This window comes from Salmo salar, chromosome 24 (assembly GCF_965601325.2).
Source record: "Salmo salar chromosome 24, fSalSal1, whole genome shotgun sequence".
In the NCBI taxonomy this organism is placed as follows: domain Eukaryota; kingdom Metazoa; phylum Chordata; class Actinopteri; order Salmoniformes; family Salmonidae; genus Salmo; species Salmo salar.
This window is the reverse complement of record NC_138314.1, coordinates 40,960,084-40,987,500: the sequence shown is the minus strand read 5'-3', so window position 1 is coordinate 40,987,500 and position 27,417 is coordinate 40,960,084. Positions and strand designations below refer to the sequence as shown.

Sequence of the window (27,417 nt, the reverse complement as noted above, 5' to 3'; positions counted from 1 at the left end):
ATACTGGGGTGCAAAGGAGCAAGATAAATAAATACAGTATGGGGATGAGGTAGATTGGATGGGATATTTACAGATGAGCTATGTACAGGTGCAGTGATCTGTGAGCTGCTCTGACAGCTGGTCCTTAAAGCTAGTGAGGGACGTAAAAGTCTCCAGCTTCAGAGATTTTTGCAGTTCGTTCCAGTCATTGGCAGCAGAGAACTGGAAGGAGGAATTGGCTTTGGGGGTGACCAGTGAGATATACCTGCTGGAGCGCGTGCTACGGGTGGGTGCTGCTATGGTGACCAGTGAGCTGAGATAAGGCGGAGCTTTACCTAGCAGAGACTTATAGATGACCTGGAGCCAGTGGGTTTGGCGATGAGTATGAAGCGAGGGCCAGCCAACGAGAGCATACAGGTCGCAGTGGTGGGTAGTATATGGGGTTTTGGTGACAAAACGGATGGCACTGTGATCGACTGCATCCAATTTGTTGAGTAGGGTATTGGAGGCTATTTTGTAAATGACATCGCCGAAGTCAAGGATCGGTAGGATAATCAGTTTTACGAGGGTATGTCTGGCAGCATGAGTGAAGGATGCTTTGTTGCGAAATAGGAAGCCGACTCTAGATTTAATTTTGGATTGGAGATGTTTAATGTGAGTCTGGAAGGAGAGTTTACAGTCTAACCAGACACCTAGGTATTTGTAGTTGTCCACATATTCTAAGTCAGAACCGTCCAGAGTAGTGATGCTGGACGGGCGGGCAGGTGCAGGCAGCGATCGGTTGAAGAGCATGCATTTAGTTTTACTTGCATTTAAGAGCAGTTGTAGGCCACGGAAGGAGAGTTGTATGGCATTGAAGCTCATCTGGAGGTTAGTTAACACAGTGTCCAAAGAAGGGCCAGAGGTATACAGAATGGTGTCGTCTGCGTAGAGGTGGATCAAAGAATCACCAGCAGCGAGAGCGACATCATTGATGTATACAGAGAAGTGTGTCACGGAACTCTAACATGCAGGAGGGGTGAAGTCAGGCGCAGGAGACCAAGGTACGTGAAAACACGTTTAATAGACAACAGTCCAAAATGCCGAAATACAAGGCAGGGTACAATAAATCCAGCAATAGGCAAGAACCCTCAAACCAAGTCGAGACACAGCCCAGGAAACCCGTATGCCAAAAATAGATGAACGGCAGAGAAAAAACCCCAACCTTATAATCGTAGACACAAATAATCCCGCACAATACCAAACCTAAACAGACAGACTAAATACCCCCACTAACGAACTAACTCAAAACAGGTGCTAACATAAAACAGACATCACCAAATGAAAATGAAAAGGAGATCGGTGGCAGCTAGTAGGCCGGCGACGACGACCGCCGAGCGCCGCCCGAACTGGGAGAGGCTCCACCTTCTGTAGACGTTGTGACAAAGAGAGTCGGCCCGAGAATTTAACCCTGTGGAGACTGCCAGAGGTCCGGACAACAGGCCCTCTGATTTGACATACTAACTCATACATACACCATACGTGCTTACTAGACACACCAAACACATAAGACCAACACATACTATAATAACACATTGAGTAAATGCACACACACTGCTGGAGGTGTCTGCTAAAGCACAGGATCATAGCCACCCTCATCTCCCTCAGCAAATCTGTGAGAAAAAAAAGATTGTGTATATATACTGAACTCTATCGGAGAAGTAGTTGGTGAACCAAGCGAGGCAATCATTTGAGAAACTAAGGCTGTTGAGTCTGCCAATAAGAATGTTGTGATTGACAGACTCGAAAGCCTTAGCCAGGTCGATGAATACGGCTGCACAGTAATGTCTCTTATCGATGGCGGTTATGATGTCGTTTAGGACCTTGAGCATGGCTGAGGTGCACCCATGACCAGCTCTGAAACCAGATTGCATAGCGGAGAAGGTACGGTGGGATTCGAAATGGTCGGTAATCTGTTTGTTAACTTGACTTTCAAAGACCTTAGAAAGGCAGGGTAGGATAGATATAGGTCTGTAGCAGTTTGGGTCTAGAGTGTCTCCCCCTTTGAATAGGGGGATGACCACGGCAGCTTTCCAATCTATGGGAATCTCAGACGATACGAAAGAGAGGTTGAACAGGCTAGTAATAGGGGTTGCAACAATTTCGGCAGATCATTTTAGAAAGACAGGTCATGTAAGGTCACGTAAGGTCATGCATTATTTCTCTCTCTACTTTAAAATGAAGGGCAGAATTACAGTATAACTGTAAACACCATCATGAAAAATAACAATAACCATCATAACTGTTTAAATGATATATTTACTGTATGTACACTACATGTCCAATAGTATGTGGACACACATTCAAATGAATGAATGAGTGGATTCGGCTAATTCAGCCACACCCTTTGCTGACAGGTGTATAAAATCGAGCATACAGCCATGCAATCTCCTTAGATTAACATTGGCAGTAGAATGGCCTTACTGAAGAGCTCAGTGACTTTCAACGTGGCACCGTCGTAGTATGCCACCTTTCCAACAAGTCAGTTTGTCAAATTTCTGCCCTGCTAGGGCTGCCCCGGTCAACTGTAAGTGCTGTTATTGTGAAGTGGGAACGTCTAGGTGCAACCACGGCTCAGCTGAGAAGTGGTAGTCCACACAAGTCCTTTTCTGAGATAACATGGACTCTGTGTGCAAAGCTGTCATCAAGGCAAAAGGTGGCTACTTTGAAGAATCTAAAATATAACAAATATTTTCATTTCTTTAACACTTTTCTGGTTACTACATGATTCCATATGTGTTATTTCATAGTTTTGAAGTCTTCACTATTATTCTACGATGTAGAAAATAGTAAAAATAAAGAAAAACCCTTGAATGAGTAGGTGTCTCCAAACCTTTGACTGGTACTGTATATATTTTGTTTGCTATTCGAACGGTTATTACGGAGACCGAGGTCATTTGGCCGGCCAATTACCGTCATCTAAAATTCAATAAACGTCACAGCCCTACTTTTGAATGAAGGCCCATTAAAGACAGCTATTAGTGGCTGGGTGAACACACTGAGAGCTATGAGCTGGCTGTGGAACACCGACTGAGTGCAACTATATCAGTCTCCTGCTAAAAAACAAGTCAATATTGGCCTGGAATAGAACTGAATGGAGAGGAGAGGGCTTTTCCCCTCCCCTTTACCCCCTCTCCTTTACCCCCTCCCTTCCCCTTTACCCCCTCTCCTTTACCCCCCCCTTCCCCTTTACTCCCTCTCCTTTACCCCCCCTTCCCCTTTACTCCCTCTCCTTTACCCCCTCCCTTCCACTTTACTCCCTCTCCTTTACCCCTCCCTTCCCCTTTACCCCCTCTCCTTTACCCCCTCCCTTCCACTTTACTCCCTCTCCTTTACCCCCTCCCTTCCCCTTAACTCCCTCCCCTTTACCCCCTCCCTTCCACTTTACTCCCTCTCCTTTACCCCCTCCCTTCCCCTTAACTCCCTCCCCTTTACCCCCTCCCCTCTCCTTTAACCCCTCCCTTCCCCTTTACCCCCTCTCCTTTACCCCCTCCCTTCCCCTTTACTCCCTCTCCTTTAACCCCTCCCTTCCCCTTTACTCCCTCCCCTTTACCCCCTCCCTTCTCCTTTACCCCCTCTCCTTTAACCCCTCCCTTCCCCTTTACTCCCTCCCCTTTACCCCCTCCCTTCTCCTTTACCCCCTCTCCTTTAACCCCTCCCTTCCCCTTTACTCCCTCCCCTTTACCCCCTCCCTTCTCCTTTACCCCCTCTCCTTTAACCCCTCCCTTCCCCTTTACTCCCTCTCCTTTACCCCCTCCCTTCCCCTTTACTCCCTCCCCTTTACCCCCTCCCCTTTCCTCCCTCCCTCCCCTTTACCCCCTCCCTTCCCCTTTAATCCCTCCCCTTTACCCCCTCCCCTCCACTGTACTCCCTCCCCTTTACCCCCTCTCTCCCCTTTATTCCCTCCCCTTTACTCCCTCCCCTCCACTTTACTCCTTCCCCTTTACCCCTCCTCTTTACCCCCTCCCCTTTACCCCCTCCTCTCCACTTTACCCCTCCCCTTTACCCCCTCCTCTCCACTTTACTCCCTCCCCTTTACCCCTCCCCTTTACCCCCTCCCCTCCACTTTACTCCCTCCCCTTTACCCCTCCTCTTCACCCCCTCCCCTCCTTCACTAGTTCAGTATAAAGGGCCATTACACTGTTGTGTGGCTCAGTGTTTTGTCGGTAAGGGATTTGTCTTGGCGAACTGGTCTGTGTGCTGCTTTGTCCACCTACCTGCATAGCAGTTACATCTCTGATACGACTGCCTACCTACTCTAGAGGTAGGGATTGACATATTCTAAAACACTTGGTTTCCCAGACACATATTATGCCAAGTCCTGGATTATAAAGCAACTCTCCATTGAGAATGCCTTTTACTTCATGACTAGGCTTAATCTGCGTCTGGGAAACAAGCCCTTAGAGTAGCATTTTTGTTTAAACATCTTTTAGTCATGTCCTTCAGTTGTCCTTCAATTGCTTCTTAAAATAGTTTTCCACACAGGGATACAGCGTATTATTTTGGGAATCCTGTGGGCTGGGATTTGAAGGCTCTTGTTTGACAATGTTTTGAGTTTTATTTTAAGAAACGTATTTCGCTCCCTTGTTTTATTTATGTACTAAGAAGTACAGCGTATTCTCTCAGCATTTAATATTTAATCATATTTGAACATAGCATCTGAACACAGATTTCCATCTTCGATTTATGTATGTATTAAGTAAATGTTCACCTATATTGTTTTTGAATGTAAGATATGGTATTCAGGTTGATTTCAATCATAACAGACTTTTATGGATTGTCCGTCTTGCTTCCAAATTGTATAATAAACACAATCTCTTTCCCCTATCACATCCCAGATCTTGGAAGCCAGAGTTACGGTGTTAACATACCAGTGGAAATCCATCCTTACCAGTGTTCTAGAACCATGAGCAGTAACTACAGTGTGTCCCTGCTTGGCCCGGCCCCATGGGGCTTCAGACTGCAGGGAGGAAAAGACTTCAACATGCCACTCACCATCTCCAGGGTGAGTACACGCACGCACGCACACACCCCCCCAATCCCTTTCTACCAGCCCACTTCACAAACCTCCTCTCAGCTCTAGATTGGCTCCCATCCCTATGAAGCCATCTGGCTGTTGACGGCTGTAAAAGATGATGTGCTTGCATTAGCTCACCCAGTGACACTGGAATACTGTCCAAACAGGCAACGCACTGAGGGCAGTAGTAGCCTAATTGGTAGGTTCTCTGGCTATGCGAGGTTTGGGTGCATTGGCAAAATGAATGCCCAGCTAACAAATGTCCGTTCCCAGAACGTTCCTGGAACTTTTGTTTTTTTGGTGTGGGAACGTTCTATGCTAGCTAGGTACAAGACCTGCTAATAGGGGCAATATGCAATTGGTAGATATATTTTTGGGACTTTTAAATTAATTATATACCTATTGATTCTTAAAGAAAATAAGTTATGAATGCCTAATGAGGTTATTTCGAATGTCGTTCCCCATTAGCACCCAAAATGTATGGACCAGTCTTTCTCCTAGACCAGTGGCTCTCAATCCTGGTCCTGGGGACCCAAAGGGGTGCACATTTTTGTTTTTGCCCTGACACTACACACCTGATTCAAATCATCAAAGCCTTTTGATGAGTTAATCATTTGAATCAGCTGTGTAGTGTTAGGGCAGAAACAAAAATGTGCACCCCTTTGGGTCCCCAGGACCAGGATTGAGAACCAGTGTCCTAGACTATTGGTCAGGTGAGTTGCAACCCCCCACAAAGGTAAATCCAAACCAAATCTGGCACCACACTTATCCATTGAAAACAACTGAAGCCATACACTGTTTATGCGCCCCACCTACTGTATACAATGGTAGGCCTACACATGTATGGGCCACAGGAGATTGGTGGCACCTTAATTGGGGAGGATGGGCTAGTGGTAAAATTGAACCAGAATTTAACTAGGCAAGTCAGTTAAGAACAAATTCTTATTTACAATGACGGCCTACCCTGGCGACGCTGTTCCAATTGTGCACCACCCTATGGGACTCCCAATCACAGGCCGGATGTGATACTGCCTGGATTCGAACCAGGGACTGTAGTGACACTGTTTGCAGCACTCGGGAGCCCAATGGCTGGAGCAGATAGAGTTGAATTGTATCAAACACATGATGCCATTCCATTCGCTCCGTTCCAGCCATTATTAGGAGCCGTCCTCCCCTCAACAGCCTCCCCTGGACTATGGGCAATATGTTGTCTAATGCTATGTTGGTAATGCACGCCTCCCACGGTATAGAAATGAGTGGCGGAGAGAAGAGGGTCAGGGTGAATAAGAACTGGTGAGAGCTGGAGAGCCCCGCTGTAATGCCAGTCTATGACCTAACACTCTAATTGAACTGTTTCCCTCTGTTACATCTCTTGCGAGACATTACTCATACTCCATAAACACTATTGTTTTCATTTGGTACAAACCACACGAGAGACCGAGCCATTCAATTCCATTTAAAGACTGTGGATGGAGCCTCTGACCACTGAAGAGCGACAAGGACCTATCAAAGTTTCTCGAAGAGAGGCCAAAGGACAATGGGTGCCTCCCAAACGGTACCCTATGCCCTATTTAGTGCACTACTTTTGACTAGAGCCCTATGGACCCTGGTCATACATATAGGGAATAGGGTGCCGTTTGGGATGCACTCCATACAGTAACCGATATGGACACTTCCCAATATAACTACAGTCGAGGTTCTCGGAAAAAGCCACGGGCATAGGTTATTAGAAGCCCCAGTGGTGATGCCGGACCATTGACGAGAACAGCCATTGTTCTGAGCTCTCCATACGTCAATGAATCTTGTTTTGCCGTGCCTTAATGAAATAGCACTTGTCTTGTTTTCTGACCTCATTGTCTATGACTTAACAACCCCCCACCCCTCCACTGTTTCACAATAGTATTTTAGTAACACTTAACATGCTTAATAACTTGTAACAGGCATGTACAGCGCCTTCAGAAGTATTCATACCCCTTGACTAATAGCACATTTTGTTGTTACAGCCTGAATTCAAAATAGATTAAGTCGATTTTTTTTCATCCATCTACACACAATACCCCATAATGACATCACAATACCCCATAATGACATCACAATACCCCTTAATGACATCACAATACCCCATAATGAAATCACAATACCCCATAATGACATCACAATACCCCATAATGACAAAGTGAAAATGTATAAAAAATGGAGAAACGAAATACAGAATACTGTGGCTGTATACTCTATGAGGCTGTGTAATGTTTTATTATTAGGCTCATAATATGTCATGTCTCTATATGTAGCATATTTTGGCTGACTTAAATGTGTTAATTCCTCCAGATCATTTTGAGATGACAACTAATAAGACCGTAGTAGGATAGCATATATTAAGTAGAGAAGAACGCCTTTCAGGACTCGAACTCTGCTCTTGACAGGGAATGATGTAGCACAGCTGGGGTGAGAACGCTGACGGAGAGAAGCTTGGCTAGACCTGCTGTGTTAGATTTCTAAATGTCCCTACAAATACTGCGATGGCCACAGTCTCAACTGTGAAGCCTGTGGGGAGCATCATTCATTCGTCACTCTGCCAGACCAACAGCTCAAAAAAAAAAAAAAGGCCTAGATTGATGGTGTTGCTTTTGGGGTGTCAATAACATGTTACAGCTGTGATGTGAAACAAGGCCACAGGAAGAGAACTGAAGTGGACATTTTGGCTACTGGAGCTTTTTTAGAGACACATCGTTTACTGTTGTCTTTCTCAACTGTGTGCCAGCTAAGAGAACAGGCTTTCTCCAGGGTTACACCAACCCCTGTCTGTCCAGTGTTGGTTGGAGTTGTCTCTAGAAACTGATCTGGGGTCAGCTTTTAATTTCCCACAATAATGGTTTGGGTTCGTATTAGGGGAGGGAAAGCTGATCCTAGATCTGTATTTAGGGGAATTTGGATTGACAGGCCCTACCCTCTTTAGTATTTATATTAATCCAACATGTTTGAGGCCAAAACAACAGCTTATCACTTAGACACACAAATCAGTCTTTAACAGAGCGTCCTGTTGTGTTTTACTCTCGTAATAATGTTAATATTGAACCTGTTTGTGACATTGTGAACCTTTGTATGGTCGGTCTCAAAGCATCTGTATGCACATAAGATGAAAATTGAGAACGTAGAGACTAATTCTGTTTAGATGAGGCGCTTAACCCTTAACCCCCACACATTGACTCTGTACCAGTACCCCCTGTATAATAGCCTCGTTATTGTTATTTTATTGTGTTACTTTTTTTTTTTTTTTTTTACTTTAGTTTATTTGGTAAATATTTTCTTAACTCTTTCTTGAGCAACATTGTTGGTTAAGGGCTTGTAAGTCAGCATTTCAAGGTAAGGTCTACACTTGTTGTATTCGGAGCATGTGACAAATAAAGTTTGATTTTATTTAAATCCTTTAAATATATTTTATTGTGCACTACTTTTGACCAGAGGCCTATGGGCCCTAGTCAAAAGTAGTGCACTATATAGTGAATAGGGTGCTGATACAGACAATAACTTTTACTGATGGAGGCAGGATGATGACAAGCAGCAAATCCCGAACTGCAAAAATCACTAAAGCTGGAGACTCTTACCTCCCTCACTAGCTTTAAGAACCAGCTGTCAGAGCAGCTCACAGATCACTGCACCTGTACATAGCTCATCTGTAAATATCCCATCCAATCTACCTCATCCCCTACTGTATTTATTTATTTATCTTGCTCCTTTGCACCCCAGTATCTCTACTTGCACATTCATCTTCTGCACATTCCACCATTCCAGTGTTTAATTGCTATATTGTAATTAATTCGCCACCATGGCCTATTTATTGCCTTATCTCCCTTATCCTCCCTCATTTGCACATGCTGTCGATAGACTTTTTCTACTGTATTATTGATTGTATGTTTGTTTATTCCATGTGTAACTCTGTGTTGTTGTTTGTGTCGAACTGCTTTGCTTTATCTTAGCCAGGTCGCAGTTGCAAATGAGAACTTGTTCTCAACTAGCCTACCTGGTTAAATAAAGGTGAAATAAAAAAATAAATAATAATAAATAAATAAAAATCCCCTGTTTTAGCCATCTCACATGCTGATACAGGAACCATGCAGAGGAGCTAATCTACTCAGGCAACAGTACTCAAGGTGTCATACTGTAAAAATCACTCATCACTAATCTACTCAGGCAACAGTACTCAAGGTGTCATACTGTAAAAATCACTCATCACTAATCTACTCAGGCAACAGTACTCAAGGTGTCATACTGTAAAAATCACTCATCACTAATCTACTCAGGCAACAGTACTCAAGGTGTCATACTGTAAAAATCACTCATCACTAATCTACTCAGGCAACAGTACTCAAGGTGTCATACTGTAAAAATCACTCATCACTAATCTACTCAGGCAACAGTACTCAAGGTGTCATACTGTAAAAATCACTCATCACTAATCTACTCAGGCAACAGTACTCAAGGTGTCAATGAAATCACTCATCAGTCTCAGCAGGTATCAAGTTATAGATTATGTATTTTTTTCCCTGCTGTTTCTGGGGAGGCTCAGAGTGACAGTCTTACACTCGAGTGCCTCTGTGCAGTCCCAAAGACACTGTTTTTCATTGTCTTTCACACTCAGACAATGTTGTCATTCGGTTTCTCCATCATTCTGTGAACACTGGGTTGTTATGACTATTTTAGGTTGGCGTCATTTAGTTTTGCAATGTTGTACCAGAGACTTGTGAATAAATGGGTGCCTTGTTTTCTTTAGGTCTCTGACACCATTATGCTGCTACTGCAAAGTCTTCATTCCCTGTGTCTGCATGTCTGTTAGCAAAGCCTTCATTCACTGTGTCTGAATGTCTGTTAGCAAAGCCTTCATTCACTGTGTCTGAATGTCTGTTAGCAATGTTCTACTTGACATGCTGTTTCATGTGGTTCCCCAGGTCTTAGTGTATAGAGATATGAAGATCCTACTCAATTCTTATTTAAAAAAAAAAATCAAAATCTGTGAAATGCTTTACCTGCTTTGTCTTGTCTTTCTACGCTTAACAAAAACAGCTGAGATTAGCTCACTGGTTATGGTTGAATTGGAAGCCTTACTTGGAGAAACCATTGGTCTGAACACTGGGCCAGATTTTATATCTGGTTTGCAAGACATTACGTTATATAAAGTGTTCCGCGGCTTTCCGTGGCTTTGGCAAAGCCTGCAGTGAAGTATCTATGGGAACATAGTTCTCGCTGTGTCTCTTTATTAAGTGCATGTCAGGTCCAATTATAAGACAATGCAACACAGCTGTAGAGAAAAAAGCGTGTTATTTTCAGATGCGTTGTATTGAATGAGTCAGTCGTCAGGTAAAGCAGCTTGTTACAGGAATGTTCAATCAATGAAAACGGTCTTTGGCTTGTATCAGAGATTTTAAAACCCTCAGAACACAATATAGATTCTTACTGACGGATTACTCACATCTATATAAAGAGTCTTGAGGCCGTGTTTTAATATCAAATTCTTTCCCTCTTTTTTTCCCTTTATAACCTTGTATACGCTTGAATGCATTTGGTTTAAATAGACTCAATCAAATACATTAGAAGGAAAAGCCTACTCCCTAATGGTATAACATCTATGTTTATGGTACAATCATTGGAAACGAGAAAGGCAGATATGGGATATGTTCATATTCCTGTATGGGAGGGAAGTGATTTCAGTTGGTTTATACTGTGCCTTTAGAAAGTATTCGCACCCCTTGACTTAATCCACATTTTGTTGTGTTACAGCCTGAATTCAAAATTGATTAAATAGATTTTTTCCCTCACCCAATCTACACACAATACCCCATAATGACAAAGTGAAAACATGTTTGTTTTTTTAATTTTCAAATCTATTGTAAACGAAATACGAAAATATGTCATTTACATACACTGCGTGACCAAATGTATGTGGACACCTGCTCGTCGAACATCTCATTCCAAAATCATGGGTATTAATATGGAGTTGGTCCCCCCTTTGCTGTTATAACAGCCTCCACTCTTCTGGGAATGATTTCCACTAGATGTTTGAACATTGCTGCGGAGACTTGCTTTCATTCAGCCACAAGAGCATTAGTGAGGTCGGGCACTGATGTTGGGCGATTATGCCTGGCTCGATGTCGGCGTTCCAGTTCATCCCAAAGGTGTTTGATGGGGTTGAGGTCAGGGCTCTATGCAGGCCAGTCAATTTCTTCCTCACCGTTCTTGACAAACTATTTCTGTAAGGACCTCGCTTTGTGCACAGGGGCATTGTCATGCTGAAAAAGGAATGGGCTTTCGCCAAACGGTTGTCACAAAGATTTGTTTGTTGGACTGCCAGATGGTGTGGCGCGGTTCATCACTCCAGAGAACTCGTTTTCACTGCTCCAGAGGCCAATGGCGGCGAGCTTTACACCACTCGTTCATGGAAACCAATTTCATTAAGCTCCCAACAAACAGTTCTTGTGCTGAAGTTGCTCCCAAAGGCAGTTTTGAACTCAGTAGTGAGTGTTGCAATCGAGGACGGACGATTTGGTGGTCCATTCTGTGAGCTTGTGCGGACTACCACGTCGCAGCTGAGCCGTTTTTGCTCCTAGACGTTTCCTCTTTACAATAACAATGGGAAGGGGATTGCTGCCATTTTATGGGCTCATAACCACCTGTGCTATTTTGTTTGTTTTTTCACATTGTTTGTAACTCATTTTGTACATAATGTCTTATGACCGGAAAAAACTTCTGGACATCAGAACAGCGATTACTCACCTCGAACTGGAAGAAGATTTTTTTCTTGAATGAGTCCGACGCGAAGGATATACTGCTTTGTCAAGACAAGGTCCAAATCCCCGTCATCAGCGTGAAAAAGACAGAGAAAAGGGGAGCGGAGAGCGGGGTGCCTTGTAAGAATTCTCCGACGATTAGGTAAACCACCACTACCCTCCGTATTATTGGCCAATGTGCAATCATTGGAAAACAAACTATACAATTTATGATTAAGACTATCCTACCAACGGGATGTTAAAAACTGTATCTTATGTTTCACCGAGACGTGGCTGAACTACGACACGGATAATATAGAGCTGGCTGGCTTCTCTGTGCATCGGCAAGACAGAGCAGCTACCTCTGGTAAGACGAAGGGCAGGGGTGTGTGTCTATTTGTTAATAACTGCTGGTGCGCGATGTCTAATATTAAAGAAGTCTCGAGGTATTGCTCGCCTGAGGTAGAATACCTCATGATAAGCTGTAGATCATACTGAAAGATATTAAAAAGGGAAACCCAGCCGTGAGCTGACCAGAGATGCGAGCCTACCAGACGAGCTAAATGCCTTTTATGCTCGCTTCCAGGCAAGGAAAACTGATGCATGCATGAGAGCACCAGCTGTTCCGGACGACTGTGTGATCACACTCTCCGTAGCCGATGTGAGCAAGACCTTTTAACAGGTCAACATTCACAAAGCTGTGGGGCCAGACGGATTACCAGGACATGTACTCAAAGCATGTGCAGACCGACTGGCTTTACTGACATTTTAAACCTCTCCCTGACCGAGTCTGTAATACCTACATGTTTCAAATAGACCTCCATAGTCCCTGTGCCCAAGAAAGCGAAGATAACCTGCCTAAATGATTACCACCCCATAGCACTCACGTCGGTAGCCATGAAGTACTTTGAAAGGCTGGTCATGGCTCACATCAACACCATCATGCCAACAGATCCACAGATGACGCAATCTCAATTGCACTCCACACTGCCCATTCCCACCTGGACAAAATAAACACCTATGTGAGAATGCAGTTAATTGATTACAGCTTAGCGTTCAAAACCATAGTGCCCACAAAGCTCATCACTAAGCTAAGGACCCTGGGACTAAACACCTCCCTCTGCAACTGGATCCTAGGCTTCCTGACGGGCCGATCCCAGGTGGTAAGGGTAGGTAACAACACATCTGCCACGCTGATCCTCAACACAGAGGCCCCTCAGCAGTGCGTGCTTAGTCTCCTCCTGTACTCCTTGTTCACCCATGACTGTGTGGCCAAGAACAACTCCAACACCATCATTAAGTTTGCTGATGACACAACAGAGGTCGGCCTGATCACCGACAACAATGAGACAGCCTATAGGGAGGAGGTCAGAGACCTGGCAGTGTGGTGCCAGAACAACAACCTCTCCCTCAATGTGAGCAAGACAAAGGAGCTGATCGTGGACTATAGGAAACAGAGGGCCGAACAGGCCCGCATTAACATTGACAGGGCTGAAGTGGAGCGGGTCGAGAGTTTCAAGTTACTTGGTGACCACATCACCAACCAACTATTATGGTCCAAACACACATAGACAGTTGTGAAGAGGGCACGACAACACCTTTTCCCCCTCAGGAGACTGAAAAGATTTGGTATAGGTCCCCAGATCCTCAAAAAGTTCTACAGCTGCACCATCGAGAGCATCCTGAGCTGTTGAATCAACACCTGGTGTGGCAACTGCTTGGCATCCGACCGTAAGACACTACAGAGAGTAGTGCGTACGGCCCAGTACATCACTGGGGCAAAGCTTCCTGCCATCCAGCATCTACAGTTGAAGTTGGAAGTTTACATACACCTTAGCCAAATGCATTTAAACTCAGTTTTTCACAATTCCTGACATTTAATCCAAGTAAAAATTCCCTGTCTTAGGTCAGTTAAGATCACCACTTTATTTTAAGAATGTGAAATGTCATAATAATAGTAGAGAGAATGATTTATTTCAGCTTTTATTTCTTTCATCGCATTCCCAGTGGGTCAGAAGTTTAAATACGCTCAATTAGTATTTGGTAGCATTGCCTTTACATTGTTTAACTTGGGTCAAACATTTCAGGTAGCCTTCCACAAGATTCCCACAATAAGTTGGGGGAATTTTGTCCCATTCCTCCTGACAGAGCTGGTGTAACTGAGTCAGGTTTGTAGGCCTCCTTGCTCGCACACGCTTTTTCAGTTCTGCCCACAAATTTTCTATAGGATTGAGGTCAGGGCTTTGTGATGGCCACTCCAATACCTTGACTTTGTTGTCCTTAAGCCATTTTGCCACAACTTTGGAAGTATGCTTGGGGTCATTGTCCATTTGGAAGACCCATTTGCGACCAAGCTTTAACTTCCTGACTGATGTCTTGAGATGTTGCTTCAATATATCCACATAATTTTCCATTCTCATGATGCCATCTATTTTGTGAAGTACACCAGTCCCTCTTGCAGCAAAGCACCCCCACAACATGATGCTGCCACCCCCGTGATTCACGGTTGGGATGGTGTTCTTTGGCTTGCAAGCCTCCCCCTTTTTCCTCCAAACATAACGATGGTCATTATGGCCAAACAGTTCTATTTTTGTTTCATCAGACCAGAGGACATTTCTCCAAAAGGTACGATCTTTGTCCCCATGTGCAGTTGCAAACTGTAGACTGGCTTTTTTATGGCCATTTTGGAGCAATGGCTTCTTCCTTGCTGAGCGGCCTTTCAGGTTATGTCGATATAGGACTCGTTTTTCCGTGGATATAGATACTTTTGTACCTGTTTCCTCCAGCATCTTCACACAGTCCTTTGCTGTTGTTCTGGGATTGATTTGCACTTTTCGCACCAAAGTACGTTCATCTCTAGAAGACAGAACGTGTCTCCTTCCTGAGCGGTATGACGGCTGCGTGGTCCCATGGTGTTTATACTTGCGTACTATTGTTTGTAAAGATGAACATGGTACCTTCAGGCGTTTGGAAATTGCTCCCAAGGATGAATCAGACTTGTAGAGGTCTTCAATTTATATTCTGAGGTCTTGGCTGATTTCTTTTGATTTTCCCATGATGTCATCCAAAGAGGCACTGAGTTTGAAGGTAGGCCTTGAAATACATCCACAGGTACACACTGGAATTGTGAGTAAAATAATCTGTCTGTAAACAATTGTTGGAAAAATGACTTGTGTCATGCACAAAGTAGATGTCCTAAACGACTTGCTAAAACTATAGTTTGTTAAAAAGAAATTTGTGGAGTGGTTGAAAAACAAGTTTTAATGACTCCAACCTAAGTGTATGTAAACTTCAGAGGAAGGCTCAAAAGATTGTCAAAGACTCCAGTCACCCTAGTCGTAGACTGTTCTCCCTGCTACCGCACGGCAAGCGGTACCGGAGCGCCAAGTCTAGGACCAAAAGGATTGTTAACAACTTCTACCCCCAAGCCATAAGACTGCTGAACAATTAATCAAATGGCCACCCGGACTATTTACATTGATTTTAGTTATATTTTTTGGGGGGGATACAATAAGTATTGAGGTGAAAAAATGTGTACTGTGGATACCAGTATACAGCCTCGCAGGCCCATAATATTACATTGTATTGTATTGTATTACACCCTCTAAACTTATTCCTTGGCCACAATTTGTTTAATCTGTTGTTGTTACTTTATTCATTCAACAAATTAAATGTAAAAAAGTGAGGTGCTGCAGACTCCATGCAGTACCTCACTTTGAGAACCCCTGTCCCAAAAATCAAATCAAATCAAATTTTACTGGTCACATACACGTGTTTAGCAGATGTTATTGCGGGTGTAGCGAAATGCTTGTGTTTCTAGCTCCAACACTGCAGTAATATCTCAATCAATCTATCAAATTGATTTATAAAGCCCTTCTTACATCAGCTGACGTCACAAACCCAGCCTAAAACCCCAAACAGCAAGCAATGCAGGTGTAGAAGCACGGTGGCTAGGAAAAAAAAACAGAAAGAGAGAGAGAATTAGAGAGAGTATACTTAAATCTCACAGAACACTGGATAAGACAGGAGAAATACTCCAGATATATGGGGGGGCGCCAACCCGGACAGGAAGATCACGTCAGTGACTCAACCCACTCAAGTGACGCACCCCTCCTGGGGACGGCATGGAAGAGCACCAGTAAGCCAGTGACTCAGCCCCTGTAAATGGGTTACAGGTTACAGGGGCTGAGTAATATCTGACATGTGATATCTAACCATGTCACAGCAGTACACACAATACACACAATACACACAGTACACACAATACAGACAATATACACAATACACACACCCCACAGTGATGGCAGTGGTGATTGTAGGGGCTTCTATAGTGGCACAGTGCTATTGCTCTAAAGTATCTTTGTGTTGTTGACTTGCACATACAGTGGGGGGAAAAAGTATTTGATCCCCTGCTGATTTTGTACGTTTGCCCACTTACAAAGAAATGATCAGTTTATAATTTTAATGGTAGGTTTATTTGAACAGTGAGAGACAGAATAACAACAAAAAAATCAAGATAAACGCATGTCAAAAATGTTATAAAATGATTTGCATTTTAATGAGGGAAATAAGTATTTGACCCCTCTGCAAAACATGACTTAGTACTTGGTGGCAAAACCCTTGTTGGCAATCACAGAGGTCAGACGTTTCTTGTAGTTGGCCACCAGGTTTGCACACATCTCAGGAGGGATTTTGTCCCACTCCTCTTTGCAGATCTTCTCCAAGTCATTAAGGTTTCGAGGCTGACGTTTGGCAACTCGAACCTTCAGCTCCCTCCACAGATTTTCTATGGGATTAAGGTCTGGAGACTGGCTAGGCCACTCCAGGACCTTAATGTGCTTTTTCTTGAGCCACTCCTTTGTTGCCTTGGCCGTGTGTTTTGGGCCATTGTCATGCTGGAATACCCATCCACGACCCATTTTCAATGCCCTGGCTGAGGGAAGGATGTTCTCACCCAAGATTTGACGGTACATGGCCCCGTCCATCGTCCATTTGATGCGGTGAAGTTGTCCTGTCCCCTTAGCAGAAAAACACCCCCAAAGCATAATGTTTCCACCTCCATGTTTGACGGTGGAGATGGTGTACTTGGGGTCCTCCTCCAAACATGGCGAGTTGAGTTGATGCCAAAGAGCTCTATTTTGGTCTAATCTGACCACAACACTTTCACCAGTTGTCCTCTGAATCATTCAGATGTTCATTGGCAAACTTCAGACGGGCATGTATATGTATTCTTGAGCAGGGGTACCTTGCGGGCGCTGCAGGATTTCAGTCCTTCACGGCGTAGTGTGTTACCAATTGTTTTCTTGGTGACTATGGTCTCAGCTGCTTTGAGATCATTGACAATATCCTCCCGTGTAGTTCTGGGCTGATTCCTCACCGTTCTCATGATCATTGCAACTCCACAAGGTGAGATCTTGCATGGAGCCCCAGGCCGAGGGATATTGACAGTTCTTTTGTGTTTCTTCCATTTGCGAATAATCGCACCAAATGTTGTCACCTTCTCACCAAGCTGCTTGGCGATGGTCTTGTAGCCCATTCCAGCCTTGTGTAGGTCTACAATCTTGTCCCTGACATCCTTGGAGAGCTCTTTGGTCTTTTCCATGGTGGAGAGTTTGGAATCTGATTGATTGATTGCTTCTGTGGACAGGTGTCTTTTTTACAGGTAACAAGCTGCGGTTAGGAGCACTCCCTTTAAGAGTGTGCTCCTAATCTCAGCTCGTTACCTGTATAAAAGACACCTGGGAGCCAGAAATCATTCTGATTGAGAGGGGGTCAAATACTTATTTCCCTCATTAAAATGCAAATCAATTTATAACATTTTTGACATGCGTTTTTCTGGATATTTTTGTTGTTATTCTGTCTCTCACTGTTCAAATAAACCTACCATTAAAATTATAGACTGATCCTTTCTTTATCAGTGGGCAAACGTACAAAATCAGCAGGGGATCAAATACTTTTCCCCCCCAATGTAGGCCAGCTAACAGTGAGATAAGCGCTCTGGGGTTTCCCCTAGGTACAGATCTAGGATCAGCCACTCCTCCACCATTCCTAACCTTAAACAATAGTGGGAAAAATACACAACTAATCCAAGATCAGCGTCTAGGGGCAACTGAGATAGTCACCAGGAGGACCCAACTAGAACAGGAATTGGCCTTGGGGATTTGACCATGGTATAATTTGAGGCCATCTGAATTGATTTTGCCTAACAGAATGATGTTATATAAAAAGAATCATAGTATATAGAAAGGTAACAAGATGGCGCCAACAGACACAGTCTCCCTGTTTGTAGCTCCTAGCTAAACTTTGGTTTGATAATAGTATAATGTCAAATACTATGATGATAATGATCGTTCATAGTTTGTCTTTAGTTAGAGGAAATGTGTTGAGTTCTCTCAGGTCCCAGGGGATCTGGATTGAATGGAGGTCCTAACAGCCCTAATATAGAAACAAGGGCCTGTATGAATAAAGGATTTTAGGAGGAAAATGACATAATTCAGAGATTATTTGTAGATTTTTTTTTCATTCAGAAGTAATTCTAATCATTAAGTTTTATGCCTATGGGCCAAGGTGTTTGACTGCATTTTAACAAAGAAAAAGTCACTGGCAGTTAGGCACACGCCAATGATGTAAACAAGAACGACAACAACAGAATCCAATCCACACATAACTTTTGTTAGTGCTTTCTGTTAGTATTATCAGAGAAGGTACTAACAGTAGCAGCCCATTTCAGTCTTGATGAGACCTACAGTACAGCCAGGCAGATAAAACCCTCATAGAACAGGTTTGATCCGGTCAAAGAGAGATGAACTTGAGCCAGCCTATCATAATGCAATACAGGTGGAGCCTGGGCTACATACCAACTTCTATTATGGTTTCCCTACATCCATTTTGTGTCTTTGGATGAGGGGTAGTGCCTTATTTGTCGCACACTTGTAAAACGTCCCAGATGGCACACTACTTTTGACCAGGGCCCATGGCACAATACCGGGAATAGGGTGCTATTTGGGATGTGGCCAATGTTTGAGCTGCACCTTTATTTCGATGTTAGGTTGTAGCTCTGTCATCCATACTGATTCTCATTTACCTCTCACAGTGCAGTATTTTAATGAAACCTTAATTTGGTAATTTTATGATGTGCCATTGATGGCTCCATGCGTGGTGCTGCTTGAGGTGAGCTTCCCTCTCTGTCGGCAGCATGTTTGTTATGTTTCTGTTTCTGAGTTGCTATGGACTTTAAGCTTTAACTGCTGTTTTGCAGCTTTTGGGAATATTTTATTATTTTAACTCTTGTTAAAAATAATTTTTTGGAGGGCTTATAAATGATAACATGATTTGATTGCAGGTAGTGATGTAGTGGTAAAATAGGGTAAACTCTGATCACCGGTCGTGGTGTAAAGAATAACGCTCCTTATACTTTCAATGCATTCTTTTAGCTAAGGGTGGGTAAACTGTCACACACACAAAAACAGGGTCATCTGTGTTTACTATTCCTTAGCTTTACTTACTAAAGTGTGATGGGGAACATCTGCTTGTCCACTACTTCGTCTCATATGTGTTGAAACCCCACACGGTTCTTAGCACTGGGCAAGTTTAAGCTGCCAACAAAATTCATGTTTGGACATTTTAATAAAAGTAGGATTCCACCCTTGGGTTAGTTTGCGACGTTGATTTATATGCAACTTAAATGAACGTTTCCAAGAAAATCCCTGTGATTGTTTTGAACACATTCCTAAAAATAATGGATAAAGTACACGTATCCTTCTTTCCAGCTGATCAGCATATGACTGTCCTTTATGTACAGAGTAAAACATGTCACTGATATCCATCTATAGCTGAAAATGTAAAACTCACTATTTATGTACCATGGGAGTTTCCAGTTATTATTTGGTTGTATTGGTTGTACTGTATGCATGTTAATATATTGAACTTTTTTTGTGTGAGTAACACCCCATACAATATGAATACCTGAGTGGCAGGTCAAACAAGGAACCTTACAATAATTAATCACAAACCTTACCTCCCTTAGACTACTTTGCCTCATTTAGTTTCAACCTCCCCCCCCCCCCCCCCCCCCCTCCCCTCTCTTCCTATCTCTATTGGTCATCTATCTATTGTACATATGAGATCAACTGATCCGAGGTCACATTCTCCAGATGTATTTATGTGAATACAAAACAGTGGTGAAGTGTTAGCGGATGTCCTGCTGTTCCCAGGACTGGGTTGGTGTGTGGCCTCCTCTGGGGGGAACGTCTGGCACATGTTCTCCTGGATAGTGTTAGTTATTTAGGAGGACTGTTTACTGTTGCCTCCATGGAACCCTGCCAGAGGCCCAGCAGAGCACTGACTGGAGCATTACTTTTGACCAGATCCCTATGGGCCCTCGTCAAAAGTAGTGCACAATGTAGAGAATAGGGTGGCATTTGGGCGTTGGTCTGTATTCATGGAGGCCAAGGAAAGCCAGGCTTCCCCCAAAAAACAGACCAATATTATTTATTTTTTTAAACACACAATTATTGTTCTTACTTCTTTCTGTGTTTTATTTTCCTTCAATTCGCAAGAGGCTGAATGTATCTCACAGGAGAAAGCATCCAAGCCAGTGAAACAGCGCCGCTCTGTCTCTACTTGTAGGCCATCTATCTGATGCTGTCTGGTCCAAACGAGTATGGCATTGTTGCCGCTCGTAGCGTTGAACAACTTGAATTGTTGCATCTCGTTGTGTTGTTGTCCTCCAGTGGCTAGCTAGCTAAAATTGTCCCTTTCCTAAAGTAGCCATGGATGATGATGGACTTGTGGTTTTACTTAATTCTCCGTACTAGCCAAAGATTATAACGGCGATTCGGATCCAACCATTAATTCATACATTGTTGTGCCCCTGGCCTGAGAGGATGGAAGTTCAACATGTAGCTAGATGTAGAAGGCTCATGTTAACTAGCTAAAGTTGCTCATGAATGAATGGAAGTTAGGCTAGCGATCAAGCATTTTAGCCAAGTAGCCTAGGACAACAAAAAATAAATGCTTGTACTGTATGACAGGGTGATAGACCGTTTAGGCAACGTGAAAGAGAGGAGGATGGCATTGACGTTTCTCTACAAGTAGCAGGGTGTGTCAACATGTTTTTCTACTAGCACGAATACACACACAGAAATCAGAACCATGGAGAGCCACATCTTTTAGCTTATTTTGATTGGAATAAATAGTTTTTGGTATCTTTTAGTTGTCACTGTATTAGACTAAGCAGTGGTGATTAGATGAAGTTGAAATGGTGCTGGAATAGTGGAGGCAGCTGCTGTTTTCTTTGATTTGTGCGATAACTCTCCGGGGTTCTAAATCAATAGTTGTTTAGTGGTCCAAAAATGTTGGAAACATTACCTTGCTTGACCATGCTGCAGGTCATGTAACTGTATGTTACTGTACATGCAATATACTTTGTGGGCTTCACTGGACAGAGGTTGTGATAAAACACAGGTGTGGTTGAATTTATTCTGCCACTGTGTCTTCTTTTTGTCTCAGCCTTTAGGCCTATATCACGGTCGCTAGGCGTATTAATTAACAGGTTATAGATCAAACAACGGATTTAACCCACGCATCGCTACTGCATATGGGACACAGTGTTACGCTCGTCGATGGAAGGATTGGACCAAGGTGCAGCGTGGTAGGCGTACATCTTCAAATGTATTAAATGAACACCGAAACAAAACAAATACAAACGAAAACGTAACGTTCAGTAGGGCATACAGCACAGTACCAAAAACAAGATCCCACAAACTAAGGTGGGAAAAAAGGCTGCCTAAGTATGATCCCCAGTCAGAGACAACGATAGACAGCTGCCTCTGATTGAGAACCATACCCGGCCAACAAAGAAATAGAAAACATAGATTTCCCACCCTAGTCACACCCTGACCTAACCAAATAGAGAATAAAAGGGTCAGGGCGTGACACACAGATAGAGCCTTCTAGTGTCTCTAATATCTGTCCTAGCCTGGTAATGGATCTATTTGTGTTGGCAAGACACATATTGAGGTTTAGTAGAAGTAGTGGCAAACGTTTTGAACATTTGATCACTAGGGTTTTAAACAGACCCACAACACTTTAATCTGGATGTTTGGAGAGAAGAATCAGTCCACCACCATCTCTCTAAAGTAGACCAGGAATGTATCTTATTCTCCCAATCTTTCTGTCTCTTTTCCCATGCTCCCCAGTACTACAGTCTTAGAATAAAAGGTGCTCTCTAGAACCTAAAAGGATTCTTCGGCTGTCCCCATAGTATAACCATTTGAAGAACCCCTTTTGGTTCCAGGTAGAACCCTTTTGGGCGGTTCCATGTAGAGGCCTTTCTACAGAGGGTTGTACATGGAACCCAAAGGGGTTCTGCATGGAACCAAAAAGAGTATGACCTGGAACCAAAAAAAAGGGTTCTCCTAAGGGGACAGCCGAAGAACCCTTTTGGAACCCTTTTTTTCGGAGAGTTTTGACAGTAGGAGCTTTCTTCTTCTTTCTTGGAGTGTCAAGTTTGAGTCTGACTTCTGTCTTACAAACTCCACTGACTCTGGTTGAGCTGGCTTCCTTTCTCAGGCCACTGAATGAGGTGAGGTGTTGTACGTGTGGCTCCATTGTACCGCGTCTTTCTGCTCCTAAGGAGACACTCAATTATATCATTGTGTTTAATTGACCTCGGTTTTAACGGCTGATCAACACATTGGTTTTGAATACACACCCCCACACACACAGATGCACATGTGCATGAACACTCACGCACAAATGCATACACAAATGTACTCACGCATAAGAATTCAATGCCTGCGCACACACACACACACACCACACATACACACACACACACACACGCAAACACACACACGCAAACACACACACGCACACACTCCACACAAACACAGCATGTTTTACTAACCTTATGGGGACCCCCAAAAAATGATCCATTCAACATTTTCCCTAACCCCTAAACCTAACCCCTAACCCTAATTCTAACCATAACCCTAATTCTAACCCTAACCCTAACCTAGCGTAAAATAGCCTTTTCCCCCACTAGGATAGTAATACAAGCACACACACACACACACACACACACACACACACACACACACACACACACACACACACACACACACACACACACACACACACACACACACACACACACACACACACACACACACATCTTTATGTAAGCAGTTTGACTCCAATTAGATTAGCACTTTTGGGCCTTGTTTTTCCTCTGATTGGCTGTGTTTACTGTGGCTAATAGTGTCATAAAAACTACCAGAGAACCACATGGAGACAATTAGCAATGAGATCTGTTCAGAGTGGAACACAGACAGACACACTACCCAGAACTATGTGCTCGCCTATCGTTCTTACATGACCATACTGCACATACAGTATGCACGCACACACACAGCCTCTCTGCATATTGTTGCAGTTACTACAATTACGTATGGTTTACTCCATGCGTGTGTGCGTGTGTGTGTGTGTGTGTGTGTGTGTGTGTGTGTGTGTGTGTGTGTGTGTGTGTGTGGTGTGTGTGGTGTGTGTGGTGTGTGTGTGTGTGTGTGTGTGTGTGTGGTGTGTGTGGTGTGTGTGGTGTGTGTGGTGTGTGTGTGGTCATATAAAGGACTATCGTCAGAAGAAGTAACCCTACATGCATACGTACTTGGAATTTAGCCACTGGACCAATTAGAACAACAGGGGTTTCATAAAGTGTTACTCAGTACCATCATATTTCCTTTTCGCTTTTATGACCTGTGGACCTTCATTAACATGAACGACTATAGTGTTTTCAGTATAGGGGAGAGGAGAGGAGAGGAGAGGAGAGGAGAGGAGAGGAGAGGAGGAGAGGAGAGGAGAGGAGAGGAGAGGAGAGGAGAGGAGAGGAGAGGAGAGGAGAGGAGAGGAGAGGAGAGGAAAATGGAGGGGAGGAGATGGGTGATAATAAGAGGGGAAGTGTTGGTTTGGGTGATAATAAGAGGGGAAATAATGGATTTGGTGTCTCGTCCTAAACATTTGTTCTTCAAGGGCTCCAAGCAGTTAGAAAAGAGTCAGAGACCCTTAAAGAAACCCCCCCACCCCCCCACCACACATCCAGTACCCATGCTCTGCCTGCCTGCCCCCTTGTACTCCCCTATGTGGAGACCAAAGGGTGGTGCTTAGACTGTGTATATGGAGTGATGAGTGATGTTGCGTGTGATGCCCTAATATGACTATAAAAGGCAGGAGCCACAGAGCTTTGTTCTAATCCTGGTGGTGAAGCCCTTCATTATTACTTTCTGTCCAGCTGCTAGTTCCTTACCGCAGTGCCTCACTGAGCATCAGCCCTACCCCGCACCAGGCAGGATTAGAGAAGACTCTCGTACTGTACAGACACAGGAACTCTCACTAACCCATTCATTCACTCACTCACTCACTCACTCACTCACTCACTCACTCACTCACTCACTCACTCACTCACTCACTCACTCACTCACTCTGTAGAAATAGAGAGAACACACACACATTCAAAATCTATTTACCCTAACCCTAATCTTAACCCTAACCCTAATCTTAACCCTAACCCTAACCTTAACCCTAACCCTAACCCTAACCTTAACTCTAACCCTAACCTTAACCCTAAACCTAACCCTAACCTTAACCTTAACCTTAACTCTAACCCTAACCTTAACCCTAACCTTAACCCTAACCCTAACCTTAACCTTAACCCTAAACCTAACCCTAACCTTAACCCTAACCTTAACCCTAAACCTAACCCTAACCTTAACCTTAACCTTAACTCTAACCCTAACCTTAACCCTAACCTTAACCCTAACCCTAACCTTAACCCCAAAACCTAACTAACAAAATGGTCCCAACAAGTATATTTTAACACGTCCACACACACACACACACACACACACACACACACACACACACACACACACACACACACACACACACACACACACACACACACACACACACACACACACACACACAGTGTCTGTCTCTCAGGCTACCACACATGACCAGATATATCCCTTCCTCAGTACTGTTCCCATCTGCCCAAGGGAACACACTGTCTATGATGGGGTCCCTGTGGCTTCTCTTCATGGTGTCAAAAGAAGCAAATGTCCATAATACTGGGTTTAACCACAACCTCAAGTACTGCATGTGACTGCAATGGTATGATCTGGGAATGTACTGTCATTCAAAAATCTGTTTAGATTTACTTTAGAACCGTTAACCATGTTTTGTATAAACTGTGTGCTGAAATGCATCTCAGAGTGAATAGAGGAACCATTATATTTTGTCAAGACAAACGCTTCACTGGGTGCATCTCCAGCTCTGGTCACATGTAGTGCAGTATATAATGAATAAGGTGCCATTTTGAAGTACAACCAGTATGTGTCAGTTTCCCATGGCAACACAGTAGCTTGATCGTCATGAGAACATGGTTTCGCCTGTATGACTTCCTCCTCTTCCAGAACTCTGTTGAGAATGTGTTGTCCAAGCAAACAGTCCTTATCATGTTCCAGCTACACTATGAGCCATTTGTTAATATCATGTCAAAGGGACAGTAAGTTAACTGGAGAGTAGGGCCTGGATTCCAGAAGCTTCTCAGCATAGGAGTGCTGATCTGGGATCAGTTGTGCCTTTTAGCTCATACCAAATATGATTACATGGACTGGGGGAGGGTGGATCTCATTCTAGAACAGCATTCTGACTCTTTATACATATGACCGATGATAGTTAGTCAATAGTTATTCTCGGTACAAATAACCTCATCAGCGACTGGGTTTAGGCAGTCATGAGATACCACTGAGTCAGTCGTCAGTTGGTTTGAGCAGAGTGTAAGAGCAGATGGATATTGAAGAGGATGAACAGTTGGGAATGGCTGTCTAGATTTGATTAGAAAACCTTTATTGTCCCCTACTTGGGAAATTCGTTTTGGCATTTACATTTACATTTACATTTTTTACATTTAAGTCATTTAGCAGACGCTCTTATCCAGAGCGACTTACAAATTGGTGCATTCACCTTATGATATCCAGTGGAACAACCACTTTACAATAGTGCATCTAAATCTTTTAGGGGGGGGGGGGTGGTTATAAGGATTACTTTATCCTATCCTAGGTATTCCTTAAAGAGGTGGGGTTTCAGGTGTCTCCGGAAGGTGGTGATTGACTCCGCTGTCCTGGCGTCGTGAGGGAGCTTGTTCCACCATAGGGGTGCCAGAGCAGCGAACAGTTTTGACCCGGCTGAGCGGGAACTGTGCTTCCTCAGAGGTAGGGGGGCCAGTTGGCCAGAGGTGGATGAACGCAGTGCCCTCGTTTGGGTGTAGGGACTGATCAGAGCCTGAAGGTACGGAGGTGCCGTTCCCCTCACGGCTCCGTAGGCAAGCACCATGGTCTTGTAGCGGATGCGAGCTTCAACTGGAAGCCAGTGGAGAGAGCGGAGGAGCGGGGTGACGTGAGAGAACTTGGGAAGGTTGAACACCAGACGGGCTGCGGCGTTCTGGATGAGTTGTAGGGGTTTAATGGTACAGGCAGGGAGCCCAGCCAACAGCGAGTTGCAGTAATCCAGACGGGAGATGACAAGTGCCTGGATTAGGACCTGCGCCGCTTCCTGTGTGAGGCAGGGTCGTACTCTGCGAATGTTGTAGAGCATGAACCTACAGGATCGGGTCACCGCCTTGATGTTAGTGGAGAACGACAGGGTGTTGTCCAGGGTCACGCCAAGGTTCTTAGCACTCTGGGAGGAGGACACAATGGAGTTGTCAACCGTGATGGCGAGATCATGGAGCGGGCAGTCCTTCCCCGGGAGGAAAAGCAGCTCCGTCTTGCCGAGGTTCAGTTTGAGGTGGTGATCCGTCATCCACACTGATATGTCTGCCAGACATGCAGAGATGCGATTCGCCACCTGGTTATCAGAAGGGGGAAAGGAGAAGATTAATTGTGTGTCGTCTGCATAGCAATGATAGGAGAGACCATGTGAGGATATGACAGAGCCAAGTGACTTGGTGTATAGCGAGAATAGGAGAGGGCCTGGAACAGAGCCCTGGGGGACACCAGTGGTGAGAGCCCGTGATGCGGAGACAGATTCTCGCCACGCCACCTGGTAGGAGTGACCTGTCAGGTAGGACGCAATCCAAGCGTGGGCCCCGCCGGAGATGCCCAACTCGGAGAGGGTGGAGAGGAGGATCTGGTGGTTCACAGTATCAAAGGCAGCAGATAGGTCTAGAAGGATGAGAGCAGAGGAGAGAGAGTTAGCTTTAGCAGTGCGGAGAGCCTCCGTGACACAGAGAAGAGCAGTCTCAGTTGAATGACCAGTCTTGAAACCTGACTGATTTGGATCAAGAAGGTCATTCTGAGAGAGATAGCAATAGAGCTGGCCAAGGACGGCACGTTCAAGAGTTTTGGAGAGAAAAGAAAGAAGGTCTGTAGTTGGTCTGTAGTTGTTGACATCGGAGGGATCGAGTGTAGGTTTTTTCAGAAGGGGTGCAACTCTCGCTGTCTTGAAGACGGAAGGGACGTAGCCAGCGGTCAAGGATCAGTTGATGAGCGAGGTGAGGTAAGGGAGAAGGTCTCTGGAAATGGTCTGGAGAAGAGATGAGGGGATAGGGTCAAGCGGGCA

The 27,417-nt window shown here is 44.2% G+C and overlaps 1 protein-coding gene across 7 annotated transcripts in view; it reads left to right on the top strand.

Moving 5' to 3' along the window:
- Positions 1-27,417, top strand: part of pdlim5a (PDZ and LIM domain 5a) — a 146,811-nt gene that overhangs the window by 17,303 nt on the left and 102,091 nt on the right. For 6 of the 7 annotated variants that reach the window (XM_082968708.1, XM_082968707.1, XM_082968706.1 and 3 more), the window contains exons 1-2: positions 4,154-4,282; positions 4,857-5,023. In XM_082968708.1, the coding sequence (XP_082824834.1) occupies positions 4,925-5,023 (99 nt within the window). In that variant the 5' untranslated portion in view covers positions 4,154-4,282; positions 4,857-4,924. Of the gene's footprint in view, positions 1-4,153; positions 4,283-4,856; positions 5,024-27,417 lie in introns of those variants that run through there. The other variant, XM_014172468.3, reaches the window with a different exon arrangement.